The 10163-nt window shown below is 33.4% G+C and overlaps 1 protein-coding gene across 1 annotated transcript; it reads left to right on the top strand.

The window, feature by feature from the left end:
* The first annotated feature begins 2783 nt into the window (after positions 1-2783).
* On the top strand, positions 2784-8161 carry LOC133781796 (DNA replication licensing factor MCM4). The gene is made up of 18 exons (XM_062220873.1): positions 2784-2926; positions 3012-3692; positions 3788-3916; positions 3999-4080; positions 4483-4615; positions 4708-4779; positions 4867-4989; positions 5068-5181; positions 5329-5541; positions 5643-5741; positions 6111-6271; positions 6438-6534; positions 6633-6794; positions 7056-7136; positions 7236-7314; positions 7399-7535; positions 7641-7694; positions 7806-8161. Exons 1-18 carry the CDS (start codon positions 2890-2892, stop codon positions 7878-7880), a joined length of 2529 nt encoding a protein of 842 aa, XP_062076857.1. The 5' UTR covers positions 2784-2889; the 3' UTR covers positions 7881-8161.
* Positions 8162-10163: the final 2002 nt, after the last annotated feature.

Below are 10163 nucleotides of genomic sequence, written 5' to 3'. Positions count from 1 at the left end.
CAAAATTGTTTATGAATTATTCATAATTTTATTCACCCTAAATGTTTTATGAATATTTTATGAATAAATTATGAAGATTAATGTGCTAAATATTATTCAACCTATCTTAATGTTTTGAATATAATCTAAATATATCTAGCACAATAATGGAATATATATAATGTATTTAAAATTATAAATGCATACATATAAAATTAAAGATAATTATACTCAAAATAAATTTTGCATGAATAAGAACAAAATAATCATACAAATTAGTATAATTAATTATATGTACGAAAATACAATAATTCCATATATATACTTAATGGCAGAAAAAATCATGCTTAATAAGACAATAACATCATTTACTGATTTCGTGAATTAATAAAATAATTGCACAAACTTAATTGTAAAAATTTATTACATTCTTAAAATAGCACAATTATTTAATATTGCATGAATAAAAGAAATATACCATACACCAAAATCAAGTAAGTGCACATTTTAATTAATTTCCAAATATATAATTTACCAAAATTATATGTTTTAATTAAATTGGCAAGATAAAATTTATTGTCCAAATTGGTTCGAAATTCATGTCTAAAGAGATTCATGACGTTAGAATGATTAAACAACAACAAAAAATCGAACTTTAATATCAAAATTGTTTTTGGCCATAACCGGGTACATGAAGGTTGCAAAACTGATTTTGGATTCTCAAAACTTGATTTGGAAACATAGATCATTAGAAAAAATAATCTGAAGGATTTCTAATGGTACTTATGTGGAAAATTAGTTTTGAAACAAAAAATAAAAAAATATGAGACATTAAAACTCTCTATCAAAATAAAAATAAAAAAATAAAAATTATGAATATGGCCCTCAAACAATATATAAAACTATATACACGAATATATAATATATGTGTATAGATGAAGACATAGGCACATCTATAAATCATAAAAAAATATATGTGTATAATTTGTTTATATTGCCAAAATATGTTAGATATAACATATATGTAAACACAAAACAATACAAAAACAATAAAATTACCAAAAGAAATTTTGTTAAATGTAGGCCAACAAAAAAAAAACGTAGATATATGTATATATATATATATATGAATATGAATATGAAGACATATATAAATCAAATAAATATATATGCAGATAAAATTAGCAAGGCAGAAATGTAGACTGGCGACTGATACCAAATGTTAGATTAATATGAAAGTGGGCATATGAACAATCCTATATACATGTAGGCGGAATTAATATATAGAATGAACATATACAAAAAGAATCGAATATTGTATACCTCCAGCCATTGCTATTGATAACCTCGATCTAGCTTTAGATTTACAAAAGAAAAGGAACAGAAGTTAGAACGAGTACACGGTGATGAGGACACCAAGACTAAAGATCCAAGTCTAGTTCCAGTTGGCCTGGTGACGAGGGCGCGAGCCAAAAGCCTCAGTTTAGGAGCTTGATGAGTCTTATTGTATTTTGTCATCTTATATTTTTATTTAGTCTTTGTTTATTTTGTGAAAAGTCAAACACTTGACTTGTGTGAGTCCAAGAGTCATTTTTCTTTATTTTTCGGTTTTTATTAGGAAGACAAAACGCTTGTCTTTAATTTCAGTTTTCATTAGGAAGACAAAAGGTTGTCTTTAATTTTCGGTTTTTAGGAAGACAAAGGGGCTTGTCTTGATGTAATTTTCGGCTATATAATGCCTTGAAAACATTTGGAAAAATCAGATTTTGATGAAATGAAAATATTGTGAGGTTTTCTTCTTGAGTTCTTGAAGAAACTTTTGAACTTATCAAGGGGTTCCTTGTGGCGTTCAACCTGACTTATCAAACGGATTCCCATCCCCGTTTGTGGCGTCTTCCTCATACCAAGGTTCGTGCTTGGCTAAGCATTGGGTCGCGGTTCTTCATTCCATTTCGTGTGCTCTTGGTGGCTGTGCCATATTTGGTGTCGGGTTTCATCACAGTGTTGGTGTGGTTCGTATCACACGGGCTTCCAAGCTCTCACTAACTCTTTTAGATGAAGTTACTGAAAGTCAGAATGAGCAGTGAGCTTGGGGACCGGTACTCTATATTTATAGAGTGAGACTTACCATCAGAGTCTCTGCCACAGATTGAGATATTTCCTCAATCAGTTGGGATATGAAAAATCGGGTAACAACAAAATCAGGTAACAAACAATGTTGACCATTAATTAGAATATTTTGTCAATAAATTAAATATTGACTTTAATATATTAAATCAATTAGTTGATTTTATATACCAAATAAATAATATTCTAACAATAAATATTGAATTGTAGTGCCTCTAAACAAAGTGTAAGATGGTTTAGTGACATTATTTCTCTAATACCTAACTCTAAATTTAGGGGATTTATTTTCTCCGCTATCAGCTCTAATAACTTAGCTCATTTTGAGCCCATATTACTACCTTAGTACTATGGTCCAGTCCCTGAAAATGAAAGGGCCGAGTTTTGTTCATTGATCTAAAACAGGCCCAGATTATATAGGCCTCCAATCGAAAACTGTAGCTCGGCCCATTTTCCATCCACCATGAAAGGCCCAATTTAGTTCAATGATTTAAAACAGGCCCAGATTATATAGGCCTCCAATCGAAAACTGTAACTCGGCCCATTTTCCATCCAACACGAAAGGCCCAATTTAGTTCATTGATCTAAAGCAGGCCCATATTGTATAGGCCTCTAATCGAGAACTGTAACTCGGCCCATTTTTCTCTACACACACTTCTGGCGGGAAATGCTTAGCTTCTTCCCGCCATATTCATCCCAACAAAGCTTTCTCCTTTTTTCTCACTCTCCAACCAAACCCCCAAATTTCTCTATCACTCTCTCTCGCTCTCTCTCCAGTCTCTACCAATGGCTTCCGATTCTTCTCAGGGAAACTTCAACAATGGTAAACTTCTTTCTCTCTCTTGAATTCTAATAATCGATTTGTATTTATTCATTCTGATATCAATTTTCGGAGCAATTATATACAGGTCCTTCATCACCTGATGACTCATTTTCGAGCCCTATCGGGAACACTAACTCCTCCCCTGGGGATGCTTCTCGCCGGAGAAGAAGGGGTCGATCTACTACTCCGTCGGCATTCGCCACTCCGACACAACCTCCTTCTCGTTTCGCCGCTTCCTCTGAAGCAACACCGACACCGTCGGCTGGAACGCGCCGTAACGGTTCCAACGGCAGGCGAAGAACTCCCTCAGCTGCTGCAACTCCCACGTCCACCGACGACGTGCCGCCTTCCTCTGAGGGCGGCGATGGTTTTGACATGGATGAAGACCGACCCACTTTTGTTTGGGGCACGAATATTAGCGTAAATGATGTCAAAGCTGCCATTGTTAGGTTCCTGAAGAATTTTCGGGACCAACAGTCTCAGACTCCGGATTCGGAGTTTCATACTGAAGGAAAGTATATTGAAACTATCAAGAAGGTCCTTGAAATAGAGGGAGACTCACTCGATGTTAATGCACACGATGTGTTTGACTATGATTCTGATCTGTACGCGAAGATGGTTCGATATCCACTTGAGGTTCTTGCAATTTTCGACATTGTTTTGATGGAGATGGTGCCTCTAATCGAGCCCTTATTCGAAAAGCACATTCAGACTCGAATATATAATCTCAAAACCTCAACATCAATGAGAAATCTCAACCCCTGTGGTAAGAATTTTCTCTACTTTTTTATTACTTATTTTTACAATTGCTCGGTTGTGTGCTGAATATTTTTATTAACTGGGTCTGTTTTTTCAAATTAGACATTGAGAGAATGGTGTCTTTGAAGGGAATGGTTATCCGTTGTAGTTCAATAATTCCGGAAATCAGAGAGGCGATATTTAGATGTCTTGTGTGTGGTTACTACTCTGAACCTGTTGCTGTAGAGAAAGGTAAATTGATTGTGATATCATTCATATTGGCTTGATTGGTTTTTATGACAGTGGCTTCTAAATTATTGAGTAATTATTTCAGGACGGATAACTGAACCAACAAGATGCTTGAAGGAGGAATGCCAAGCAAGAAACTCCATGACACTTGTTCACAACCGATGCAGGTAATTGTAGCTTTGATTTTATGATAATACATGTTTTTATTTTTCCATGAGGCAAGTGATGTTAAATGACAAATGAAAATCTGATTGGGTGAGCCTACATATGCAATTGTCAATTGAATTTTGAGTTTGATTGGTAGTACATGCTATTCTGATTGTTACTCTTCTAAATTATTCCTTTACAATTCATGCTCGCCTCATTTTAAATTCATTTTGTCTCACTGAAGTTTAATTTTATACTTCTAGAGCTATATCTAGTTTTGAACAGACTAAAAAAAGCAATGGACATGCATTTAGAGATAGTATATCATTGTTTCGAAATAATGGTTCATTATATTGGATACTGAAATTTATAGTTGTGAATTCCAACAAATAACTACTAACTAGTTCTGCTTCTGAAATCAGGTTTACTGATAAGCAGATTGTAAGGCTACAGGAGACACCTGATGAGATTCTTGAGGGAGGGACTCCACATACTGTTAGCTTGTTGATGCATGATAAATTGGTTGATGCAGGAAAACCAGGAGATAGAGTTGAGGTAAAGATGGATCAGTTGATGTTGCAGAATCTTAAGAAGGATGCAATGCAAATTTGTTTATTCACTTGTTTAATGAATCTCTGTTTCAATAGGTCACTGGGATTTACAGGGCTATGACCGTCAGAATTGGACCAGCACATAGAACTGTTAAAGCACTGTTCAAGGCATGTGTGATCAGTCCCTTTCTCTATTATTTTTATAGTTCTTTGATCATGGTGGAGTCGTGACTTTTCTTCTTCTTTTGAATGCAGACATACATTGATTGTCTTCATATAAAGAAGACTGACAAGTCGAGAATGCTGGTGGATGATCAAATGGAAGTTGATAACCCTCTAGGTGGAAACTCAGATGATATTATTTTCGATGAGAAGAAGGTAAATCTAATGTGTAATGTCTGTCTTCTTTCCTAAAATGAATTATTCTACAAAATCTTATTTTTGCTTGGATTACAGGTTGAAGAATTGAAAGAACTGTCAAAGAAACCAGATATATATGACCGTTTAATGAGGTCTCTGGCACCAAACATCTGGGAGCTGGATGATGTCAAAAGGGGCCTTCTCTGTCAGGTACTTTTGACAGTTCCCTCTCACTAACGCCTTGATTTTATTTACTTGTTAGTTTAAGTGGTAGTTTGTTTTGAATTACTTATTTACTTGTTAGTTTAAGTGGTAGTTTGTTTTTACTAGTACTAAATGCAACCCCCCTCATTGCAGCTGTTTGGCGGGATTGCTTTGAAGTTGCCATCTGGTGCTAACTTCCGTGGTGATATTAATATCCTTCTTGTTGGTGATCCTGGAACCAGTAAGTCCCAGCTGCTTCAGTACATACACAAGTTATCTCCTCGTGGTATATACACCAGTGGAAGAGGGAGTTCTGCTGTTGGTTTAACCGCTTATGTTACCAAAGATCCTGAAACAGGGGAAACAGTATGACGCTAACTAATTCTACATTTTTGTTTCTTCATGTATTTTATCCAGTTATTCTTCAGAAGACATAACCTTAACAATAAATGGTTTGATGCCTTTAGGTTTTGGAGAGTGGAGCATTAGTTTTGAGTGATCGAGGTATTTGCTGCATTGATGAATTTGACAAAATGTCTGATAATGCAAGGAGCATGTTACATGAGGTTGGTTGTCTATGTTATCATTCATATTTATTTGTCTTACCGGAAATATTGCGCTGTCTTTTTGACAAATTTGTGATTGATATTTTTGCTTTTTCTAATATATCGGTGTGCGCTAGAAAAAGTATCTTTTTGAGAGTAAATATGATGTCTTTCGATATTTGAGAGTTTGTGAGGATGGTTCTATGACTTGCATTAGAGTAGACTTACTTTCATATTGGATCTCTGTACTGGGTATCTGTTCGGATCTCACATTGACTAAGTATGGGATTGGTTGTTGGTTTATAACCATTTAAGCATCCTCCATTAATAGGCTAGTTTTGGGGAGTGTATCTAAGTGGTTTTGTTACTAATAATATAATTATTCCCCAGGTGATGGAACAACAAACTGTTTCAATAGCAAAGGCAGGAATCATTGCCTCCCTTAATGCTAGGGCTTCAGTATTAGCTTGTGCAAATCCAAGTGGGTCACGCTATAATCCTCGCTTGTCTGTGATTGACAATATACACCTTCCTCCTACTCTGCTATCAAGGTAAGCACTATAATACAAACTAGGATGTTAACGAAGTCTTAGAAACTTCAGTAGCATGACTTTTCCCCATTAAACTTTAATATGTAATGTGTTGCCGTTCATTATCATTTGTATAATTGATGACCTATACTGAAGCTTGGATTTTACTCTTTTGATACCTTTTCAGGTTTGATCTGATCTACTTGATTCTAGACAAGGCTGATGAACATACCGACAGGCGCCTTGCCAAGCATATAGTTGCATTACATTTCGAGAATCCTGAGGTATGGTGAAATATTTGCCAAGTCTCTTGTTTAAGTTCTAATCTTGCCTAATGTGTCATCATGATGTTTCGTCTAATATTCTATGTCCCTCCTTGCAGAGCATAGAGCAGGATGTCTTGGACCTTCCTACATTGATTGCATATGTAAGCTATGCAAGAAAGCATATCCATCCTCAATTATCTGATGAAGCTGCTGAAGACTTGACCCGAGGATATGTTGACTTGAGAAGGAGAGGAAATTTCCCGGGGAGTGGCAAAAAGGTATAAAGGTTCATACCTGATTAACAGATGCAGAAGTTCTATGTTCATGTGTCTATGCCATGTCAGTCTCTTCAACTCCTAAACACCATTGCTGATCTAGTCATGGAGATTTCTTGTATAACATGATGTTTGATCTTTTGACAATAAATATGGCCTTTGATTTGAACTTCTCCTATTTTAAATTTGTATTGAATGTGGTTATGCGTGAAAGTTTGATACGTCTTGGTGCCATCAACAGTTTCTGATCTGGTCAATCAACAGGTTATAACTGCAACACCAAGGCAGATTGAAAGTTTGATTCGTCTTAGTGAAGCCTTGGCTCGAATTCGTTTTTCAGAAGTGGTCAGTAAACTTTTCCCTCTTTGGATTCCTCTAACAGCACGTAATGGAACAGTAACAAGTAGACTGGACTGAATTTGATGCTCCTTTTTGCTCATGCAGGTAGAAAAGCGTGATGTAACTGAGGCATTTCGACTTCTGGAAGTTGCAATGCAACAGTCAGCTACAGATCACTCCACTGGTACGTTTTCCAATCAAACTGAACCACTCTTTCACCTTCTTTATCAAATCTCACAAGTCTCTTTAAATCATTCTGCTATTTAAGGAACAATTGACATGGATCTCATCACAACTGGAGTCTCTGCAAGCGAAAGAATGAGACGGGAGAATCTGTTGTCAGCAACTCGCAACCTGATCATGGAGAAGATGCAGCTAGGAGGACCCTCAATGCGCTTGTTGGAGGTATACATATGTTTTCAACTGTGAGATATGAAATGCAAAACCATTGATTTTAAAATTTTCTCGAGAAACTAACACTTGAATTCACTTTATGTTTTCTCTATCTAGATATTGGAGGAACTGAAGAAGCAGAGCTCAGGGACCGAATTTCACCTCAATGATGTTAGTCTCTCTCTCTCTCCCTCTCTCTATTTACACAAATTTGCTTGAATGGGCATTCTAATAAGGGTTGGTTTGGTTTGGTTTGGTTTTGTTTGATTTGTATTATTACAGCTGAGGAATGCAGTTCACACACTTTCAAGCGAGGGATTTGTATCTCTTCATGGTGACAGCGTAAAAAGAATATAATTGGAAGAAGAAAGAAATTCACAAGAGAAAAAAAAGGAACTAGTTGAGTTCTTGGCCAAATCTTTAAATTATATAAGCAGAGCCTGCTGCTGGTTCATGATTATTCTGTTCCACCGACTTAGCAGTAAAATACCATTCAAATCCACCCATTTTTTTAACTAATTATTAAGTTCAGAGTTCTGTATTAACTTGTGATTTTACTTTTGTTTTTAACCATTGTTATGGGTGGCTTGAGCTCTAGGTTTATTATTATTATTTGCAAAATTTTGTGATGTTGTAAATGCTTGGTTCTGTTAGGTATTCATCTATTTTCCTTGTTTTGGATCACAAATTCACGATCAAGAACCCATGCAAAAGTCGAATTTTATAACCAGAAACTTGATTTGACTTGATCTGAGTGCTAGTTTTAGCTAATTTGAGTGTTGTTAAGTGGTAATAATAATTAATATATAGATGATTTAAAATAATTATTTAGGGTAATATTTTTGTATTGGGCATGATGTTGGCTATACTTGTGACTCAGTCTAAGCCATACGTATATGATATTTATATGAAAACGTTGAATTTCAGAAGCTAGATATTTCCAAAATATTAAATAAAAGGTTGGTGTACAAGCTTAAACTTGATCTCATATTATCTAAATATCAAAGTAAAGCCAGGTGCTTTAAATGCCTCGTTAAGAAAACCAATATCTCTGATTTTTTTGTTTTACTTTTTTGATGTTATATTACCAGTTTGCATCACGATAAATTAGTTTTTAAACTCTGAATTTTCCAAAAATTTTCAAATAAATATAATTTAAATGTTTGAGTTATTAATTTGGTGAATTATTTGTGATTTTAGTTCAAATTTTTTTTTAACAAAATCTAATTTAGAGTCGTGTTTGAATTATTTTTCAAAACATAAGATCTAAAAATCTAATTTGTCAAAATATATGGTTAAGACAAATAAAGAGAAAAAAGTCGGACTCTAAAAAATTATAAACCTAAAATAAAAAACATATTTTTGTGTAAAAAAAAAACAAAATCATCTTAAACTAACAATATTAAAATATCACAATTTTAGGCAAGAAATTTAAACTAAGTTGTGTGGTCTTAAGTCTTTAACATCTTCGAACTTTTTCGGTCATTACCATTTTAAGTTTGTAAGGAAAAGAGAAGAAAAGAAAATAATATACCTATTTTAATTAGTTTTAGGCTCTCTTTGTAAAAGCTTTTGTTTTAATTTATATCTAAAAGCATGTGTTTGTTTTTTCTTGTTTGAATAACTATTCTTTTTTAATAAAAAGTTCTTTACAAAGTGGTTAGATATCAATAATAAAAAAATATTATGAGTAAATTATAATTTACGAAAATTATTTTAATTTAAAAAAATAACTTCTCAAAAGTACTTATTAATTTTTTTACCCAAATACTTCCAAATATATTTTTTAATTGTAGAAGCTAAAAAATAGCTTATAGAAGTTTAGCCAATCATGCTTTAATATTCTTAAAAAATAGTTGATTTACATTACTTTTAAACAAGTTTTAAGAATTTAACTATGAGAATATAAATTATTCTATAGATCTTCTGAATTATATGTATTTGTAAGTTTAATTACAATTTTTTTAAAAATAAACAATTTTAAATTGAGTAAATCTTTTTGATATTATTAATAACGTGAACCATATCTTATAATTATGTGGTATTCATTTTTCATGTAAGAGGTGTTTCTCTTAAAAAAAAATGTTTTGAATTGAGTTTAAATTGTTATATTTAATGTTAAGACACTCGAGTGACCACGCTATTATAAGTGTAGATCAAATTCACATATGATAATTTAATATTATGTGGCGGGATAGAGAATTCTCACCATCATTTAATTTTAACTATAAAAATATAAATTACCCAAAAATTAAAACATCACAAAACATTTGTAATCAATCGTCTCAAATAAAATTATTTTTTAATGTCACGAATATATATTATAAAAAATACAAAAATGATTAAAAATAAAAATTTAAATGAAGCCATGCACTAATAGGGCACTCAATAGTTGTTTGATGTTATTTTTTATTTATTTCATATTAAAAGAATTGTCTTGCTTCACTTTAGCCTTTAGAGCAACTACAATGCTCATTGCTAAATATATAGCCGGTTGACTTTTTCTGACAGACAACCATATAAAAAAATGGCTTACCATTGTAGCCGTAAGTTGCCAATTAATAATGAAGGAGTCGTTGCCTCACACCGTTGCCTCTGTGAGGCAACGGTGCCTTCTTTATATTTTATTATTTTTTTTAA

The sequence above is a fragment of the Humulus lupulus genome, chromosome 6 (assembly GCF_963169125.1).
Source record: "Humulus lupulus chromosome 6, drHumLupu1.1, whole genome shotgun sequence".
In the NCBI taxonomy this organism is placed as follows: domain Eukaryota; kingdom Viridiplantae; phylum Streptophyta; class Magnoliopsida; order Rosales; family Cannabaceae; genus Humulus; species Humulus lupulus.
This window is presented reverse-complemented; position numbering and strand designations above follow the sequence as displayed.

What these genes read in the sequence shown, in the direction of transcription:
- LOC133781796 (XM_062220873.1), top strand. Translation starts at nt 2,890, where the DNA reads ATGGCTTCCGATTCTTCTCAGGGAAACTTCAACAATG. An exon ending in CTTGTTCACAACCGATGCAG is followed by an intron (nt 4,081 to 4,482) that starts GTAATTGTAGCT and finishes TTCTGAAATCAG; the next exon opens with GTTTACTGATAAGCAGATTG. An exon ending in CCTCAATGCGCTTGTTGGAG is followed by an intron (nt 7,536 to 7,640) that starts GTATACATATGT and finishes TTCTCTATCTAG; the next exon opens with ATATTGGAGGAACTGAAGAA.